This window comes from Emys orbicularis, chromosome 8 (assembly GCF_028017835.1).
Source record: "Emys orbicularis isolate rEmyOrb1 chromosome 8, rEmyOrb1.hap1, whole genome shotgun sequence".
NCBI lineage: Eukaryota > Metazoa > Chordata > Testudines > Emydidae > Emys > Emys orbicularis.
Genome location: NC_088690.1, coordinates 62,744,297 through 62,765,561, shown reverse-complemented (window position 1 = coordinate 62,765,561; position 21,265 = coordinate 62,744,297). Strand labels below are relative to the sequence as shown.

General features: G+C 44.9%; 1 protein-coding gene across 1 annotated transcript; it reads right to left on the bottom strand.

The window, feature by feature from the left end:
• Positions 1–409: 409 nt before the first annotated feature.
• On the bottom strand, positions 410–9,848 carry SERPINC1 (serpin family C member 1). Its single transcript, XM_065409766.1, has 6 exons — positions 9,474–9,848; positions 6,558–6,773; positions 6,067–6,204; positions 4,593–4,986; positions 3,976–4,040; positions 410–583 (listed from the first exon to the last, which is right to left on the bottom strand). Exons 1-6 carry the CDS (start codon positions 9,846–9,848, stop codon positions 410–412), a joined length of 1,362 nt encoding a protein of 453 aa, XP_065265838.1.
• Positions 9,849–21,265: the final 11,417 nt, after the last annotated feature.

The window sequence follows — 21,265 nt, the reverse complement described above, 5'->3', positions numbered from 1 at the left end:
GGATTTTTTTTTTAAATGGAAGATGTGATCAGAGTTACAATTGAGGCCCGAATGAGGACGACGATACACAACAAATCTTGGTGCAAAATACTGGGAGAATCCAGCCTCCTTTTAATAGAGAGAATGCAGAATGGGACTTCTTCTGGTGATGAGAGCACATCACCCTCTCTCGCCTGACAGTGACAGCAAGGGGGTAAACAGCTTAATAGGTTACAGTCCCTAAGTAAGGGTTGTGTCAAATAACAGGACAGCTGCCCTGAGAGAAAGCTGGGCCTTCCCAGGAGGCCCTCAAAACTGCTGACCAGCAATACTGCAGAAAATGCTGCATCGGAGACAGACATGGGGAAAATGATATTTTATTGACTGGATACCCATGTGGACGGAGAGGCTGGGACCTGGCCACGGCTCCTTAAGGGCAGGGATTGGATATTCGGCCCATGAAGATGATGGTGTTGATGGCAACTTCCCGGATGAGCAGCAGGAAGGGCCTGTTCGCATTGAAGATCATTTTGTTCATGGGAAACGAACGCCCCGAGATCATAACTACGGTAGAAGCTGCTGCCTCACTGCCTTCCTCATTCACCTGCCAATCAGACGGAAGATGGGATTAACATACAGTCCTCATGTACATAGGGCAAATGTGCATGCTGCAGCCCCCCCTTACTTCCAAGTTGGCTGGGAGTGCATGAGAGAAAAGTCACAGTCACATGGCTGTGAAATGCTCACTCCCTCTGTGCAGAGCTCCCAGGTCCTGCCGGCTGCAGGTGGTACACCAGGCTTCTCTACATGCTACCACAGAGCACCCACCCCCTCTGCTAACTGAGGATTTTCAAGGAGCGGTTTTAAAAGGCTTTCCCCCATTGTTTTATGGATCTGAAGCACACAGAAGAATACACAAGCATCATCTTATGTGATAAAGTCATGAGACAGTCCTTTACATCTGGTTAACACTCGATGCATCCGGACCTAAGAGGCCAGATTTTCAAACTCATCCGCTTCCAAACTCTGATGTGGATGTGTAACCCCATGATTTCCAGCACATGTGTAAGTATGTTCCTGTGGAAATCGGAGGGGCCTATGCATGCCTGAAAAACAGGCCCACAAACCACCTGTGCTATTCTGATCAATACACTGACAATCCTGAATCAACAGGGGGAGGAGGGACTAATGCCCAGACTCTCAAAGGTTCTTGGGCGCCCGACTCCTACTGGTTTCAGTGGGAGTTCAGTGCCTAGATACTTTTGAGGACCTGGGCCTAGCTGATTTAGGAGAATCTAGAGATGGAGAAAGATGAATCTAAGTTCTAAATCTGCAACATTAGCTGCGGAAGCAAGACCAGCATAATTTTAAAGAGTCCTTATTGAGGTTGCAGGAACAAACTGTCCTGATGTGTAGAAAGAATAGTAAATATGGCAGGCGACCAGCTTGGCTTAACAGTGAAATCCTTGCTGATCTTAAACACGAAAAAGAAGCTTACAAGAAGTGGAAGATTGGACAAATGACCAGGGAGAAGTATAAAAATATTGCTCAGGCATGCAGGAGTGAAATCAGGAAGGCCAAATCACACTTGCAGTTGCAGCTAGCAAGAGATGTTAAGAGTAACAAAAGAAGGGTTTCTTCAGGTATGTTAGCAACAAGAAGAAAGTCAAGGAAAGTGTGGTCCCCTTACTGAATGAGGGAGGCAACCTAGTGACAGGGGATGTGGAAAAAGCTAATGTACTCAATGCTTTTTTTGCCTCTGTCTTCACGAACAAGGTCAGCCCCCAGACTACTGCACTGGGCAGCACAACATGGGGAGGAGGTGACCAGCCCTCTGTGGAAAAAGAAGTGGTTAAGGACTATTTAGAAAAGCTGGACGAGCACAAGTCCATGGGACCGGATGCACTGCATCCAAGGGTGCTAAAGGAGTTGGCTGATGTGATTACAGAGCCATTGGCCATTATCTTTGAAAACTCATGGCGATTGGGGGAGGTCCCGGATGACTAGAAAAAGGCTAATGTAGTGCCCATCTTTAAAAAAGGGAAGAAGGAGGATCCAGGGAACTACAGGCCAGTTGGCCTCACCTTAGTCCCTGGAAAAATCATGGAGCAGGTCCTCAAGCACTTAGAGGAGAGGAAAGTGATCAAGAACAGTCAGCATGGATTCACCAAGGGCAAGTCATGCCTGACTAACCTAATTGCCTTCTATGATAAGATAACTGGCTCTGTGGATGAGGGGAAAGCAGTAGACGTGTTATTCCTTGACTTTAGCAAAGCTTTTGATATGGCCTCCCACAGTATTCTTGCCAGCAAGTTAAAGAAGTATGAGCTGGATGAATGGACTATAAGATGGATAGAAAGCTGGCTAGATCGTCGGGCTCAACAGGTAGTGATCAATGGCTCCATGTCTAGTTGGCAGCCGGTATCAAGCCGAGTGCCCCAAGGGTCAGTGCTGGGGCCGTTTTTGTTCAATATCTTCATTAATGATCTGGAGGATGGCGAGCACTGCACCCTCAGCAAGTTTGCAGATGATGCTAAACTGGGAGGATTGGTAGATACGCTGGAGGATAGGGCTAGGATACAGAGGAACCTAGATAAATTAGAGGATTGGGACAAAAGAAATCTGATGAGGTTCAACAAGGACAAGTGCAGAGTCCAGCACTTAGGATGGAAGAATCCCATGCACTGCTACAGACTAGGGACCGAGTGGCTAGGCAGCAGTTCTGCAGAAAAGGACCTAGGGGTTACAGTGGACGAGAAGCTAGATATGAGTCAACAGTGTGCCCTTGTTGCCAAGAAGGCAAACGGCATTTTGGGCTGTATAAGTAGGGGCATTGCCAGCAGATTGAGGGACGTGATCATATTCCCCTCTATTTGGCTTTGGTGAGGCCTCATCTGGAGTACTGTGTCCAGTTTTGGGTCCCACACTACAAGAAGGATGTGGAAAAATTGGAAAGAGTCCAGCAGAGGGCAACAAAAATGATTAGGGGGCTGGAGCACATGACTTATGAGGAGAGGCTAAGGGAACTGGGATTGTTTAGTCTGCAGAAGAGAAGAATGAGGGGGGATTTGATAGCTGCTTTCAACTACCTGAAAGGGGGTTCCAAAGAGGATAGATCTAGACTGTTCTCAGTGGTACCAGATGACAGAACGAGGAGTAATGGTCTCAAGTTGCAGTGGGGGAGGTTTACGTTGGATATTAAGAAAAACTTTTTCACTAGGAGAGTGGTGAAGCACTGGAATGGGTTACCTAGGGAGGTGGTGGAATCTCCTTCCTTAGAGGTTTTTAAGGTCAGGCTTGACGAAGCCCTGGCTGAGATGATTTAGTTGGGGATTGGGTCCTGCTTTGAGCAGGGGATTGGACTAGATGACCTCCTGAGGTCCCTTCCAACCCATGATATTCTATGATTCTATGATCACAAACACTGGCTATTGAAATGTTTTAAAGCAAGTTTTATGGTTAAGTAAAAGGATATTTGTTGTCTCATAACTTCCCAGGACAAACAACTTTAATATTAAAGCAGCAGATCAGAACCGTCTAACTAAAATAATGACATTGAATTTGTTGCCCTGCCAAAACCCTGGATTCCCCCCACCCGCACCCCCATTCTTTGGCAGCCAGCCTTACAGGGTATTTCTTGTATAGGCCCAACAATGCTGTAGGGGTCTGATCCAAAGCCCTCTGAAGTCAATGGGAAGACTTGACTTCAACAAGCTTTGGCTCAGGCCCTAGGTTCTTTACAGACTCCGAACCACATGTTCTACTTTGTGCTGTTGGGCTTTGAAATTCAATTGTTGGTGGTTTTGGTGCCATATCTTCCCCTGCCACAGACTGGAACCCAGAAGAGTCACAGGCTTAGATCGGAGATGAGTGGCACAATTTTAAGTTTATCAGAGGGGAGAGGAGGGAAGGGAAAGGTTTTTGCTGTTAAAAAGACTAAATAAAAAGTTACATTAAAAGAAAAACTACAGGAGAGCACTGGAAAGCAAGGCTTACCTCAAGGAAGGCTTTGTGGAAAGCATCAGACACATACAGGTCTGTACGGCCCTCTGCAACTATACCTAAAAAAAACCCAACAAGCCATAAACAGACAGGGACATTCAAGAACAGATTTTTGAGAAGACCACTCTGAGCACCAAAGCATTTTGATCTCACACCAGAGGAAGTTTGAGGCAGACAATCAACACTGATGGGGAAAGGGCAAATTAAATGAGGACAAGGGTCAAGCTAAAGATCCAAATTCTGCCCTGCTGCCGTTGTATTGGGCCCACAGTGACATCAGGGGAAATCCTAAGTGTTGGTATCTAAGGGTAGATTTGGGCCCTTAGCACTGAACAATTTGCAGGCAAGTTTAGTGCTGGTGGAAGATGCCAGTCTGACAACCCTTTCTCTGTAGATTCAACCCTGACCCACACAGGCCACCCCTAGGATCAGAGGGGACTTTTCCCCAGTGGTGACAGTGGATTTTGTGATCAGGACACTTGTGCACTGCTCAGTGGAGAAGCCACTACAATTCTAGCACTGCTTTCAAATACTTGGCGCCCCTCCACACAGTGCTGCTTCATTTCATTTCCCTCCCGCCGCTCTCACAGTGGGAACCTGCCAGGACCGACCTGGCAGCTTGGCATGTTCAGGGCTGAAGAGATCCACCAGCCCCATGTGCCGCAGCTTCTCCTTCAGACTGAAGTGGTCTTCGATGCGGAAGCGGGGGAGGTAGACAGAGAGCGAGATCTCCTTCATAGAGCCCAGCCAGCTCTGCAGCCGCTCTGGGGTCAGGTCCCGCTCTACTTCTCCAAGAGATGTGCCCTTGGTGGGCAGGATGAGAACCATGGTGATGTCATCCCCTTTGTACGGTAGCTCCACCACCTGCACGTGGTCGCTGGGGACGGAGACGTGACGGAACTTGTTCTCCTGATACATCATGGGGGTGGCACAGATTTGGCCGTCGCTTCTATAGAACTTATCCCTTTTTGTGTTCTGAGCAGGGAACTCTGATTTCCAGTGCCCCTGGGGGACCATAAAGACAATCAGTAATCAGCCACAGATCAGAGAATCCCAGCCCCACGCCCAGCGCACGCTGAGCCACGAGGGATCAGTGCATTGCTCTCCCCTCTTTAAAAAGAGAGGCTCTCTGGACCATGCTTGGCTTCCCATTTGTTACTAGCAGCACCTCCCATTGTCCATGGTAGTGATGGGAAGGACTAGGGGCAGTTTTGGCTGTTACAAAACAAGGATTCCATTTTTCAGGAGCAAACTGAGATCAAGGTCCCATTGAACCTGAATCCCCCAAAGTTTTGAGAGAGAAGGAGCTGGCTCACCACTGTTGTGGTGAATAGTGCTTTGCATTTCTGTAGTGAACAATGAGGTTAGCCTCAACCTCCACCCCACCCACAGTGGGGAGGAGGCTACGGATAGGGAAACAGACACGGAGAGGCTAAGTGACTTAGCTGATACCACATATCAGCTCAGTGGCAGAGCTGGTTAGGGAACGGACAACTCCCCTATCCCAGAAGGATGCTCTTCGGCCCCCCCACTATCTCCCTGAAACGGAATTGATGTACAGAACTCACTGGCTTGTCCCCAGTTGTGCTGATTGTTGACTGTCCATCTCACCACAGCTTGGGCAATGAAATCAGAGCAGTCAGATGTACTTTCTGGGCTGTAGAATTTGGAGCTAGATTCAAATTTCAGACCCTTGCCATATCTTAGGGGTGTTTGGATCTGGGATTTTGGCACAACCCAAACAGGTGCCCGGCACGGAATTCTGATCTGGATTCCAGACCTCTCCCCGCAACACAAAGATCAGGGATGGGAAGATCCAGGTTTTTGGTTTGGTTTGCACTCCTCTCTACCTTATAGTGAGCTTCACTTTTCAGTTCTCTGTCCCAATGTTGGTGTGTTTGTTTCACTGCTGTCCCCTGAGTCATCACAGCTGACAGGTCTGAGCCAGCATCTCTGTTTCTTAAAGCTTCAGTGTGTCTGGGCTCGGAGAATGATCTACTGACTTCTCATCACCCCACCCAAAGCCTGGCTATAGACCTCCCCTCTCCCCAGGGGAGCAGATTTCCCTAGGGTTGTTTCCTGTACCTTAAAGTAAATGGTGTTGACCAGCACCAGGACAGTGAGGTCATCAATGCCTCCCTCAGGGATCACGTCAGTAATGCGCTTTTCAGTTTTATTAGCGATCCACTCGTTAATTAGAGTCCTGGACTGCTCCGGGTTTTCCTGGAGGAATAGACCCAAAACAATAAGTTACATGGGGATTTTAACACCCCATTGTCTCTCTGTAGGAGGCAGCCATCAACAAGTGGAGGGGCATGTTCCCAGTGCAGACCGTGTGTTCTGAGCACCATGCTGCAGTACTCAAGTGAGAAGCTTGTAAATGGATGAACCAGAATCTGAGCTTAAAGCAGGTTCGGTCAGTAGCAAAACTGCTGCATTCAAGCACACAAGTCATACGCAGCCCCTTGCCCCTGGTTCACAGCACCCACTAGGCCACTCAAGCGAGGTAAGGGAGAGAATTTATCAACAGCACAAGGATTTGGAAAGGGATAGAAACCAAAGTCCTTCGGACTCACTTTGAAGTTCAAGGGCCAGAGTTTGGCTCCGTAAACCACCTCACTGATGTTCTGGTAGGTCTCGTTGAAGGTCAGAGATTTCTCCCCAAAGAGACGATTGGCCGACACCAGCTCTGAGGATTTGTTGGCCTTCTTATAAAGTCGGCAATTCAGCTTGGCGAAGAAGAAGTGGATCTGATCAGATGTCTTCTCTGAAATGGTGTCAAACCGGAAAACCTAGGGAACCAAAGGAGAGAGAAGGAATCACAGACATGGCTCCCCATTTCCTGTAGCCACAGGCAGAGGGGACAGGCTGATAACTGTTCAATAACTCCACAGACACAGGGACACTGGACTACTCACTCCGGACGTGGTGAGAGCTCTTGGTTTGTTTGGGTTCAGTCACATGGAAACAGAGATAGGCCTGATCCAACCCCCTGGATAGGGTCTAGAGATTTGTGGAGTTTAGACACATCCACAAACTTTTCAGCTGAGCCCCCGTCTCTCTCTGCAAGAAAGCTGGGTGCAGCTGTGCAGAAACAAGGCTTTGAACTGTCCAGAATACAAACACCGTTTAACAAAGAAAATCATACGGCTGCTCCTCTCTCTCCTCCCCTTCAAAGCACAGATGTCTCCTCTCCCACGCTCAGACTATATCCTGCCCATCCCCCTCCCCAATTGCCCCTTTTGCCTGATCCCTTCTTTTAAGCCTCTACCTTACACCAAGAATGGCTTCCCAATTCTCATTCACCAACCGTCCTCCCTCTTTCCTTTCAGGAAGCGAATGGAGTCCTTATGGCTGCTGCACGTGGAATCAGGAGGCCTGGATTCTTTTAAATCCTGGGCACTAGCCTGGGAAACTGGGAGACCCAGTTTCAATTCCCAGCTCTGCTGCAGGATTTCTGCGTGACTTTGGGCAAGTCACTAAGGGTTTGTCTACCCAGGAAATGTTTCTAGTTATACCACCAGTATAGTCACACCACTGCAATCATACCAGTGTAACTATCCATGTGGACTTGCTTATTCAGGACTTGTTACACCAGTGTAATGATAGTGGTTTAAATTCCTATTTACACTAACATAACTTTCCCAGGCAAAGCCCTAGCCTCCCTGGGGCCTCAGTGCCCCTTCTGAAACTTCCCTACCTCACAGGGGTGTTGGGAGGATAAATACATTAAAGATTGGGAAGTGCTCGGATAGGACAATAATGAGGGTGCATCTAGGTACCTTAGACAAATGACTCCACTACAGAGGAAACCGATGTCAGCCGAAGAACCAGCACATCTGGCTCACAGTCCTGTGCCCAAAGCACACCTCTCACTTGGTTAGTCAAAGCGGAGCAGTACAAGCAAAATGAACAGAGCTAGAATCCCAATTATAATTGAGGGCTCAAACAATCTGCCATTCGGGTAATGGGTGGATCTTGTTTCTGGAACTGCCGCTTTACTACAGCCCATGCAATCATTTACTCATGAGGCAGGAGCACTTACCTTGCTGCAGTAACTTCTGCTTAGAGATCTAATGCCGAATACAAATGGGCACAAGCCACTTATATTCTCAGCTGCACTCCCCTCTATTGGCTTCTATCCCATGGAGTTTTCACACACCCTATGGAGGAGCCCTCTGAAAACTAACACTGCCATGGTCCCAGTAGGAAACTGGAGACCCTGAAAGTCACAAGTTACAGCCTAGTGACACATGCCTAAAGTGCCCTTTGCTGGCTATTGTGAGAACCAGAAAACCCTGCTCCTCACTTCGACTGCTCTCTGCGTCAGCTTTATTTTCAGTCTTTCCAAAGAGACGCTCATGCTAGTGGAAGCTCGTTTCACTCAGGCCACCCGAGAGTCACCACCCGGCAACAACTGGGTGTGGATCCGGAGAATGCCCTTGAGCTGGCTCCAGGGAGATGCCTCAGGCACCTTTTCATTGATTCATATTTTTGCTAGTGGGATCTCTAGCAAAGTGAAGACACTGAGCCTGTCTTCCAAGTCTATTGTGAATGGTGCTAGCTTAGCTGTGCACCGTTGGAAGCAGTTGCGCATGTGAGCTCACAAGGGGCTGCATCCAGCCACATTAGCATCAATGGGACTTATGCCATTGACTTCAATGGGAGCTGGATCAGCCTGAGGTTCGTTAGAAGCACACTGGTGGGACCACTTAGTGGTTAGCACCATAGATTTCCCTAGGGCAGGCACAGGCTGATAACTGCACTGAGGGTCTCCTAAGTGCCTTGAGATCAGTAAGGGACTCGGCTTCCTGGATATTGGGTGATGTTGTCAATTTATTTTGTTTGAACACAGAAGTCAGTCTGTGGTCTCCACCCCATCCCTTATTCATTCCAGGAGATAGCCTTTGTCCGGCAGCATTTCCATGGAGCGATAGGAGAGTTATTTTCCCTTATCTGGATAGGGGCATCCAGAGTTTGGGCTGCTGTAGGAAGAGGGAGGAGCTCTAACACTAACCCCATGCCCAGGTCTCATTAGTTTCCCTCAGTTTTCAGCACAAGAATGATCTATCCCTGCGTGTCTAACATAGCCTAGCTACACATTGTCAGGTCCACTAGGAGCCAAGCATTTGCCTTCTCCTCCGTGCCCCTTGAAGAGTTTCCCGCTCCTCCATATGGAGTCAATAGGCCCGAACCCAGCGTGCATCAGAAGAATTTACTCCAACCACTGGAGCTAGAGGAGTTGGGATTCCCAACAGACCAGAGGAAAGCCAGCCTGGAGCTTCCTGCAGTGCTCTCCACGAGGACAAGTGTCCTAACAAGGGGCTTGTTTAGCCAAAAGGTCTCTCTCTCTAAGCAGGGAAATGTCCTGAGTGGAGGAGCCCGAGAGAGCTTTATCACCGACAAACAGCTGGCAGCCAGCCTTTAGTAACCTTGCTCTAACCTCAGTTGTTAGGATAGCAACTTGAAGAGGCTGAGATGGTGCCACTCACCTCCATGAGCTGCTGGAGGGTGTTACCGCAAGCACCGAGTTTGGTCATTGCAAAGGCCGTGGAGATGCTGAGGGGTGACATGAAGATGTTTTCATTGTCATTCTTGGAGTCTGCCAGGTATTTGTAGAATTCCGTGGCGAAGTGGGTGTTGGCCTTTGATAACTCCCAGACACGGGGATTAGTAGATTCTGGAATCTTCTCCTTCACTTGCTCCAACCCTAGCCCCTCACTCTCCTTCTTCTCAGGGTTACGGTAAATGCACATGGGATTCACTGGGATATCCCTTGGCTTTGCAGTGCAGATATCTTCCACAGGGTGGTACTGAGGAGCTACTGCACCCCAGAGGCTGATGATCAACCACATGAATAGATGCATCCTCCTGAAACCAGCAAGAGAAGTTACAATCCAGCTGCAAGCCTTGCATGAGCCATCCCTCCAAATGGACTCATGGACATAACAGCCACTGAATCCATCTCCTCTCCAAACTCACTAGTCTCATTGTAAACTTCATATGGAAATCGTTCCATGCCTCAGGGCTGTCGATTAATCACAGTTAATTCACACGATTAACTCAAAACAATTAATCATGATTTAAAAAATTAATTGGCATTTTAATAGCATGGTTAGACAATAGAATACCAATTGAAATGTATTAAATATTTTTGGATGTTTTTCTACATTTTCAAATATATTGTATTCTGTGTTGTAATTGAAATCAAAGTGTACAGTGCTCACTTTATCTTTTTTATTACAAATATTTACACTGTAAAAATGATAAAAGAAACAGTATTGTTCAATTCACCTCATTAAAATATGTAGTGCAGTCTCTATCGTGAAAGTGCAATTTACAAAGGTAGATTTTTTTTTTGGTTACATAGCTGCATTCAAAAACAAAAGTATGTAAAACTTTAGAGCCTACAAGTCCACTCAGTCCTACTTCTTGTTCAGCTAATCGCTAAGACAAACAAGTTTGTTTACATTTATGGGAGATAATTGCTGTCCCCTTTTTATTTACAATGTCACCTGAAAGTGAGAATAGGCATTCGCATGGCACTTTTGTACCTGGCATTGCAAGGTATTTACATGCCAGATATGCTAAACATTTATATGCCTCTTCATGCTTCGGCCACCATTCTAGAGGACATGCTTCTACGCTGATGACTCTCGTTAAAAAAATAATGCATTATTAAATTTATGACTTAACTCCTTGGGGGAGAATTGTATGTTTCCTGCTGTTTTACACACATTCTGCAATACATTTCATGTTATAGCAGTCTCAGATGATGACCCAGCAGATGATGTTCATTTTAAGAACAATTTCACTGCAGATTTGACAAAAATGCAAAGAAGGTACCAATCTGAAATTTTTAAAGATAGCTACAGCATTCGACCCAAGGTTTAAGAATCTGAAGTGCCTTCCAAAATCTGAGAGGGACGAGATGTGGAGCATGCTTTCAGAAGTGTTAAAAGCACAACACACTGATGTGGAAACGACAGAACCCGAACCACCAAAAAGGAAAAAATCAACCTTCTGCTGGTGGCATCTAACTCAGATGATGTAAATGACCATGCGTCGGTCCTCGCTGCTTTGGATCATTATCGAGCAGAACCCGTCACCAGTATGGATGCATGTCCTCTGGAAGGGTGGTTGAAGCATGAAGGGACATATGAATCTTTAGCGTATTTGGCACATAAATATCTTGCGACACCAGCTACAACAGTGCCATACGAATGCCTGTTCTCACTTTCAGATGACATTGTAAACAAGAAGTGGGCAGCATTATCTCTTGCAAATGTAAACAAACTGTTTGTCTGAGCAATTGCCTGTACAAGTAGGAGGACTGAGTGGACTTTCTAGGCTCTAAAATTTTACATCATTTTATTTTTGAATGAAGTTATCTTTTGTACAGAATTCTACATTCGTAAGTTCAACTCATGATAAAGAGATTGCACTACGGTACTTGTATTAGGTGAATTGAAAAATACTATTTCTTTTGTTTTTTACCATGCAAATATTGGTCATTAAAAATAAATATAAAGTGAGCACTGTACACTTGTATTCTGTGTTGTAATTGAAATCAAAATATTTGAAAAATGTAGAAAATATCCAAAAATATTTAAATAAATGGTATTCTATTACACCTCTACCTCGATATAACGCTGTCCTCGGGAGCCAAAAAAAAATCTTACCACGTTATAGGTGAAATCCACCAGAGTGCGCAGCCCCGCCCCCCTGGATCACTGCTTTACCGCGTTATATCCGAATTAGTGTTATATCGAGGTAGAGGTGTATTAACAGCGCAATTAATCGCGATTAATTTTTTTAATCGCTTGACAGCTCTGTTCTAAACATTTTCCTAGTCCTTAGCAGGAGAGGAGCTCCATGCTCAGTCCCAGCTCTACTTTATGTTATTGAAAGTTACTAACATGGGAAATACCAAGTCAGAAGAGTGAGGGGACAGTAAAATGGTCTTTTAAAGTGGCAGTCCTACAAGGTGCTAAGCGGAGGTGCCCGTCCAGTGCCGACTGCTGTGTGAGGATCTCAATGCACTTTACATTCATTAACAGTCACTGTGCCCCTGCAAGTTATGTCAGTATTACTGATCGGGAAATCAGGCCAAGCAGAAAAGGGGCCATCAGGCACAGGTTAGCCAAATAACTATCACTGACTGATGGTCACACCTCTGCTTGTGTAGGAATTATAAATCCCACCACCTCTTATGTTGCTGTGATCAGCAGTAGCATAGCACCCCAGCCTAGTGTAGGCACAGTGGAACGTGCAGTGTTTAGTACACCTGTTTGTGTACTTCCATCACTATGGTTTCTACATGCATTTTTACATGGCTTAACATTGGGTCTGATCAGATATCCTATGCACTGCAGCATACAGACCACACTTCTGTCTAGCTTGAAAGACAAGGAATGGAGACTTGGCTACTCGCCCAGGACTCAGTACTCCATGGAGAGCCTTTGCAAAAAGATGGGTCTATCTTAGGTTTTTCCCATAGTGCCCATCACCACAGTAACCCAGCATGGCATACTTTATGGCTAGGTGCAAGCGGAGGTGCATTTATCTAGAGTGATTCCAGAGATACAGTTCCACTACCAGTGTGGCCTCTGGCAGTACAATTTTGACTCAAAGGCATTTAGATAGAATGGTATTGGGAAGGAAGGGTGGCTTTGTGGTTAACACAGTGGCCTATGACACAGAAGATCTGGGTTCCATTCCTGGCTCTATCACAAACACACTGTGTGACCTTGTGCAAAAATCACTTAAGCTGCGCCTCACTTCCTCATCTAGAATGGAGATGATAATCCTTCCTCTCATTTTTTGCGGTCTTTTCTCTTTAGATTGCAAGCTCTCCAGGGCAGAAATGGCCTTATTAGGTGTCTGCAGAATGGCTAGCACAATGATCTTGCTTGAGGGTGGTAGCCACTTTTATTATTTACATAATAATTAACAATGCCGTGGTGACAAGTGCTACAGAGATACCGAGAAACAGAATGAAGAGCTGCAGGCGAATAGCAAGGAAAGCTACCTGCAGCGCTAGCTTCTGAACATTTCATTCTCATTGGGAGCAATGAGCAAGGGGTCAAGGCAAGATTGAGATCTGCACCCAAGGATCTCTGCTGTGTACGTGGACAGCCAGAACTGCTATTGCTTTCCTCACTTTTAGCCTACCATTTTCGCTGGAGGAGGTTTTTCTGAGTATTATAACTGCTCCACCAATAGTCTATAAGTGACTGATTTTGCATCATATCTCCCATTTCAGGACACTGGGAAGAGCAGCAGCAAGCTGCAGGCCTCAACTCAGCTCTCAGTCAACTGCAAGGACAGGGTTATTTACAGGCACAGACATGCTGTCTCTGATAGCCTAATGTCCGAATTTTCAAAGCTAAAAGCCCTGATAAAGTCACGTGCCTTAGTGCCTATCATCATAGTGTCTAGGCATTGCTTTTTCCATAACCAGGCTAAAGCTCAGATACATTCTTCAGGAGTCAAAAAAGCTAATAGAATGTTGGGAATCATTAAGAAAGGGATAGACAAGACAGAAAATATCATGTTGCCTCTATATAAATCCATGGTACGCCCACATCTTGAATACTGCATACAGATGTGGTCAGCCCATCTCAAAAAAGATGTATTAGAATTGGAAAAGGTTCAGAAAAAAGGGCAACAAAAATGATTAGGGGTATGGAATGGCTTCCGTTTGAGGAGAGATTAATAAGACTGGGACTTTTCAGCTTGGAAAAGAGACGAGTAAGGGGGGATACGATAGAGGACTATAAAATCATGACGGGTGTGGAAAAAGTGAATAAGGAAGTGTTATTTACTCCTTCTCACAACACAAGAACTAGGGGTCACCAAATGAAATTAACAGGCAGGAGATTTAAAACAAACAAAAGGAAGTATTTCTTCACACAACGCACAGTCAACCTGTGGAACTCTTTGCCAGAGGATGGTGTGAAGGCCAAGACTTTAACAGTTCAAATAAGAACTAGGTAAGTTCATGGAAGATCAGTCCATCAACAGCTATTAGCCAGGAAGGGCAGGGATGGTGTCCCTAGTCTCTGTTTGCCAGAAGCTGGGAATGGATCACTTGATGATTATCTGTTCTGTTAATTCCCTCTGGGGCATCTGGCATTGGCCGTTGTTGGAAGACAGGATACTGGGCTAGATGGACCTTTGGTCTGACCCAGTATCATAAGAACATAAGGCCAGTGAATTCCACATACGTGGGGCCACCCCTGGCAATACAAACGTTACTGAAAGATGCTCAGATATCACTGCAAAAAGCATGGATGCAAACCTAAATAGAGCAGAGAAGATTGGCTGGTCCTGCCTTATTCCACGAGAGAATTGAAAGTGGTCATGTTTTAAACACAGATGGTGGAATTCTAGTCTGACTGCAGTCAATGGCAAAACTCCCATAGGTAAGATTTTTTTTTTTTTTTTTTTTGTGTGCGCCCTTCTATCCTAATGTTGGAGAGGCAGGGTCAGGTAGAGAATTGCTTAATCAGCTCAAAATTGCAAGGCTCCAAGCAGTCTCTTGCATTGATCATGGGAAGTTCAGGAGTCAACACCCAGAACGCACTTTAGAAACAACCTCCTCCTCCCCCACCAGAGTCAGGGTCCACATATCCTAGTAATTTTCCATTCCAGTACCTTTGCTCAACAACGTTGTCTTCTGACAAAGGGCAGCATTCACTAGTGTTACAAACGTATGGATAATTCTCTAACAAACATGCCAGAGGTGTGCTCCCTCCACACTATGCTAGAAGTAGTGCTAAGAAATCAGTCACTATTATTTGCTCAGAGTGCTTGAAAGCCTAACAAATATTAAGGAGCTTAACCTTTGTGGAATTGCTCCCACCAGAGTGCGTGCGTGCAAAATTCCCAGGCAAAGTAGGTGCCCCACTGAGGTCCCCAACCTGAGGCAAATAGCATTTTAGAGAGACGAGTGAGAGAAAGCCAGGACTTTCCAAGCCTCCTTGAAACAACTGCTCCCCACTTTACAGTTTAAGATGTGAAGGGTTTGCGGGCATTCTAGTGAGCAGCAAGTGGCGTAACCAGGATCTCTAGGAAACCTAGACAGAACTCTACAAATACCGCCCCTCAGCACTACAGTCAGGGATCCCCGACAGACAAGCAGTCCAGCGGTGGCTGGAATGTGTAGATTTCTACAAAGTGGGATGAGTCCATGAGAAACCATGTTAATGAACATGAAAATCTCATTGGAAGTTAGCAGGACTGTGGAACCAATTCCTCTTACCTTGTGGTTTCTCAGATTCCTCGCCTACAGGACGTGAGCTGCAACGTACAGTGACAGGCACGCTTGCTTTACAGCAGGGAAAAATCAGAGACAAAGCTAGTCAATAGTTGCTTCTGCACTGAATTTCTGCACTCCACCAGAGCTCAGTCAAGTCAGGGGAGAAAGGGAGGGAAGAGGTGGGATGTTGAGGTCAAAGGTTGATGACCAACCATGGAAGGTTAAGCAAAGAGTTGAACAAAGCAATGTTTGATCTGAAAAAGGTTTTAAAGTTCAGTTTGGTGAGGGAAAGTTTGGTCACCTTCTCCACATAGACTTCAGGGCTCCCCAATTCTGGCTGATGAAACACACAGAAGTTTTCCAGAATTAAAATGATTGTAGATATAGAAACTTAGCTCAGGCCAATTCCTCTCCGCCCCCTTCCCCCCCCCTCAACCAAATACAAGTTGGAGAAGATTTGCATAGTTTACATTCTGCAGCAGTTTGGGCTAAATCACACTTCTGTTCTTTAGTTTTCCCATTGGTAAACTGGGGATCATGATCCTTCACCATCTCACAACTGGCACGGATGGGAGCTAGGTGCTGATTTAATTCAACAACTCAGATGCAGTTTGCTCCATAAACATAGTTTGATTTAAAAAAAGCCAATCAGATTGGTTTTATCATGCAATAATCAGTAACATCTTCACAATAGAGGCCACTGCAAGAGCACACGCGAAACCCACTACCCTCCAGACACTGCAAGACGCCCAGGATTATGCGTAAAAAACCCAAGTGTTTGTGAAGCACTGTCCTGTTTTCATTTCTGCCAGAGAGCAGGTTTTGGCAGAACCGGACTGTCAGCCAGAGCTGCAATGCAAGTTACTGAATAACACACAGATTAGTCCTTTGAAGGCATTGTTTGAAATGCCTCTCCATGGGAGATGAGCCATAAAGCTATGGTCTTTAGTACAGATAACCTACTAGAAAGAGGGCTCTAAAGGTTTATCAGACTGGTTTTCCAAGGTGCTGAGCACTGACAAATCCTATAAACTTCAATGGGAGTTTGGGGGTTCTCAGCACGACTGGATGGGGAGCGGGGAAGGGGAGGAGAGACAATCAGGTAATTGGTTTACATTCACCAAATATCATTTGTAGGCCTTGTAACTGAGGCTTGGTCTACACTAAACCCCCAAATCGAACTAAGGTACGCAACTTCAGCTACGTGAATAACGTAGCTGAAGTTCGAAGTACCTTAGTTCGAACTTACCTCGGTCCACACACGGCAGGCAGGCTCCCCCGTCGACTCTGCGGTACTCCTCTCGTCTAGCTGGAGTACCGCAGTCGACGGCCAGCACTTCCTGGTTCGACTTATCGCGTCCAGACAAGACGCGATAAGTCGAACCCAGAACTTCGATTGCCAGCCGCCGAACTAGCGGCTGGGTGTAGACATACCCTGAGAATACAACTTTCAACATACGCAAAGGCAGGCATTTGTCATGGCCCCCTCCCTTTAATTCATTGGGAATGCGTATTTTCCACCAGGACAAGAAAAGTACATTTGTATTACTGAGGAATTATCAACCTGTCCTGCAGCAAAGGGCTAAGAGCCTGGTCCAATGCATCCTGAAATTCACAAAGATTCCCACTGACGGTAGTGGGTGTTGGAAGGGCACCAATTAGAAAGTTAAGGTTGCAGCAGAATTGTGATTAAAATAAATAAACAAACAAATATCCATGTACATAGGGCAGCTTACATTGGCAGAAGGTAGACTGTAGTGCAGATTTGGGGCCATTTAGCCAAGAGACAAACCTCTCTCTGCTCCAAAAAGTGATTTGATTTTTAAAATGGATAGGTTTTTACAGCATGCAGGGTTGTTGTAGCCATGTCGGCCCCAGGATATTAGAGACACAAAATGAGTCAGGAGCTCTCTTTTAATGGACCAGCTTCTGTTGGTGAGAGAAGCTTTCGAGCTACACAGAGCTCTTCAGTCACCTTCTCTCTCTAGGCTCTTACAGTGCTTTGTTGGATCATAGTCACTGCAACTGGGGGAGGCTCTAAAGACAGAAGACACGTCAAGACTGCACAGGCACTATTCTTGTGTCCGACATGGAAAATGCAGTAAATCAAATATTGTTTGCTTTTTGTCTGGTTCTGTGGAGCAGGCAGTTTTTGTCCTGGTACCATGCTCTGTTGCACTGGGTAGGTGTCAGCATCTCAGGTTCCTCAAGTGACAGATGGAACTGGTGACCCACCCACACTCTCACCTGATGGCTAAGGTTCAGAAGCATCAGCCATAGTGCTGCTAAGGTCTCCCACCTTCAACTCTAGGGGAGAAAAGTCACCATTCACAATAGAGAAAATAAGAGGCTTTGTAGGTCTACCCTAGTACAGCTAGGAAGAGCAGACAGGCCTCCAGTGTGTGTCACTCACCTCGGAAGATTGCCTTTTGAAATATTACAAACCTTTGGATGTGGCCACACTTTTGTGCAATGCCCAGAGCACCATGTTGGCCCCACTGACATCGAGGAGGGTGTTGCACATGAAGCAGTGGAGCCACACTGGAACGAAGGAAGGAAAGACATTTTGTTCAGCACTGACCTATAGGAACAGCACACAGGGATCCTTACTTATCCAAAATACTAAATAAGTTCAAGAAGTCATTCATGACTCGACTCAAATCTCATGGTCTCCTTTATTATCCTATTTTTTTAAATTTTATTTTCATTTTTTTTTTGTTAAATATACCTCTGCAGGGCACAATCACATACAATCAATACGATTGGTAAATTACACAAGCTCTATCCCAAGCATATATGCACCAATGTTAAAAAGTTATTTTTAAAAAACCAAAACGAAAAAATAAAATAAATTCCACCCAAAAAGGTGATAATGACTGCAGAATGTCTCGGGGAGACCGGTATGAGCCTAAGAAACCACAGAAAACTAGGCTTACAAATAAAAGTATTTCTGTAGAGAAATCCCACAACTGGAAACAGTTAGGTGGCTTCTAAAGTGGGAACGCATGTGGTTGTGTGTGTTCTGTCTCTTAACTGTCACAGTCCTCCCACACACACCTAACACCCACTTCCCCATAGAGTGGAACAAAATGGGGACAGAGCTCTTCACATTACTATCACCGGTTATCAAAAGAAGGGAAAAAAAAATAAAATAAATCAAGCTACAGTGTAGCTGATAAGCTGACCTTCAAGGAAAGCTCCTCTTAGCACAGAGGCCGCTTACCTGGCAAGCAGAAGCCACGGGGAACGCAGAAATTCCTGACACTAAAAAAGCTAAGAGTCTCACGTTATTGGCTATTTTGTCCACATTGCAGCTGCCCACTTAGGAGAGGCTGCAAAGGAATGGCATAAAAATTACGAACAATGGAGCAGCTACGTTGCTAAGGGGGTTATTTCTCCTCTCCTGACTCAAGCTGTTTTCTGCATGCAGAGAAAGCTTCTGCCACCTCTAATAAAAGCTAGAAAGGAGCTCACTGCATAGGTCCAGTTGTGGGATCTATCCAGTACACAATCTGGTTTGGATGCCAAAGACTTGTGAGTATTATCTGCCACAAATTATTAACAACTTTAATGTTACAGAGAAGCAAATGATTTTTAGTTTATACCATAAACATCAAATACACCACAGGATTTTGTTATTTAGTTACAGATACATATACATATTTCAGTATATCTAATACTTTTTCTTTTCATGGACTGAGTCTCCCTTTGGTTGTACTTTCCCCAAGACAAAACTGTTTTTCTATTTTTAAATTGATACTGCTGTGTTTTCCTTTTGGCCAAAACTTCCAGAACCAGGAGGAACTGGTGAAACTTACACAACTCCAGATCTATTGGGCAAAAGCATCCAGAATCTGGTGGCTGCAGCTCAGCACCTGAATGGAAGATGTCTGATTTTCAGAGGTGCTGAGCTCCTACTGGACTTAGAGGTTAACGTTGTGGAAGCTGCAGGGGCTCAGTAGCACTGAAGGTCAGACCACTTATTCAGGTGGCTAAACTGTCAACATCCAAGTTTGGACATTTTGGCCACAGTGTTATAAAGTTCCACCTGCACTGGGAGGCTGTTGAGGAGGAAGTCCAGTGTACACACAGGAAGAGCCAAGTTCTTCACGCACTCCTTCATTAGAAGATTTCAGAGAAAGCTCCACTCTCTCTGCTTATAGTGTTCAGCGTTCCCATGGCATGAAACCGCTCTCACCACTTATACATTTAAATGACATTAATGCTCCTTTCTCCTCCAATTAAGGTCCCATCTACATCACAACAATCAACTGCTTCCAAGGATGAGGCATGATCAGAGACACAGTTAACACCTGGTTTTTACAAAATGTAGAACCTGTGTCAGGAGACTCTGTTGGAATAAGGTCTCCCAGACCAGTTGACTTTTGACATGTAACTGAACTGGCACTTAAGCCTCTTCCCAGTATCTGCCATTTTGTCAGAAAGCAAGTAGTTGATGGTATCAGTATTTAATTTTTATATTTCATATTAAAGTTATGGTGAGAGCAAATCCGTTTCAATGTCATATGAACAATCTTGGCCATGTACTCACATACCGCAAAGGACACAAAATGTCACTTCTCAGCACCAAGACTGTGTTTAGAAGGTAGCTCAGAAGTGCTGATTAATTTTTAATATAAATTGAGATTACATTTAGCATGACAGGCCTTTCACCAGGTCAATGTCTGAATCACTATGCTGAACAAGACAGGGGAAGCGTTTTAGTATGCTAAAGAGATGTATAAACTTGTGGACAGTAGCATCAATCACTGTCAATACTGCCAATATTAGGAGATGGGGCAGAAAGTGTACATGTTTATAGACAAGGGGAGGAGAAGGAAATCAATATAACGGATGATTATGGAGATGAAGTCATGCCAGTTATTCTGCCTGCTCATGTAAACTACTCTATGTACTTCTCCACACTCAAACAGCTTTTGCATGGATTGGTTTTCCATTTGTTAAACAGAGGAGGCTAGCTGGCAGCACTGCTATTCAACGCTCTCATTTTTAGCACTGAATTTCTTGGTTTTTTTTATTAAAGTTCTAGTCAATCTTTGACTGAAGATAGCTTCTTGACAAAGTGCTCCCTCTTCAAAAAGCTGCCCTGAGGGTTGGTACTTATCACTGACCTGTGGCTGTCAGAATATTTTTTAAAAGCTCCACACTTTTGTGAATGGAAACAGCAAGAAGCGGAGGATTTTCTGATGACTTTTACTGTTTAGGTATTCCCCTCTGAATTTCAAAAGCATAATCTGCAAGAGATTTAAGTGACCCCATGGAAAGTAGTTAAAAAAAAAGGCTTTACTGTATGTCAAACTCAAAAGCCCAATTCTTCTACTTTGCAGTTCAGTGAGTTTGTCACAGATATTAAATACTTATCAGTAGGCAACAATGTCCTTGCATGAAGTATTTGTACTGTATTTGATTTAAAGCAATGGTATAGCTGGACAGGAGTCTTGTCAGTCTCACTGGACTTCCTTAGAAGTCAGCAAAGATTCACATTTGCAGCAAACTAGTTTTTAGAAATTTTAATTTTAAACCAGCAAAATCCAACAGGTTAATCAGCAATAATGTTTATAAACATGGCTTTTTTAACTATGTAAACTTCTAAGTGCCTTCTCTGCTACCTGTAAATTAGCTGAGAGAGTGCATGGGAGTGGATGAAAGAACAAGTATGAAAGTTAGAAGACTCCAAAATATATTAGGTGCTTAAACACACCCTTTTCAAATTGTGTAACTACATGAACTGATGCCACCATTTAACATATGTTTAAGGCTTGACAATCATTAACTGTGCAAACTGCTACCAGGAGAATACAGTCAACTCACAAAATTCTACAAAGATTTGACTATCAAAACGGCTATCCTGGGGGGAAAAGGGTGGAAAAAAAAGTAAAGCACAAGTCTTTGGCTCTCCTTTAAAGAAAAACAGCAGTTTACCATGTTTATACAGACCCCCTGTTTGCCTACCAGTAGGGGCAATATCATATTTGTGCATCACTGAGTAATAACACCATT

Excerpts from the sequence above, each read along its gene's own strand:
- SERPINC1 (XM_065409766.1), bottom strand. The coding sequence starts at position 9,848 with ATGCATCTATTCATGTGGTTGATCATCAGCCTCTGGGGTGCAGTAGCT. Across the intron at positions 4,041-4,592 it reads TGAACATGCCAAGCTGCCAG|GTATAGTTGCAGAGGGCCGT; the intron begins GTCGGTCCTGGC and ends GGTTTTTTTTAG. Across the intron at positions 584-3,975 it reads TCCACAAAGCCTTCCTTGAG|GTGAATGAGGAAGGCAGTGA; the intron begins GTAAGCCTTGCT and ends TCTGATTGGCAG.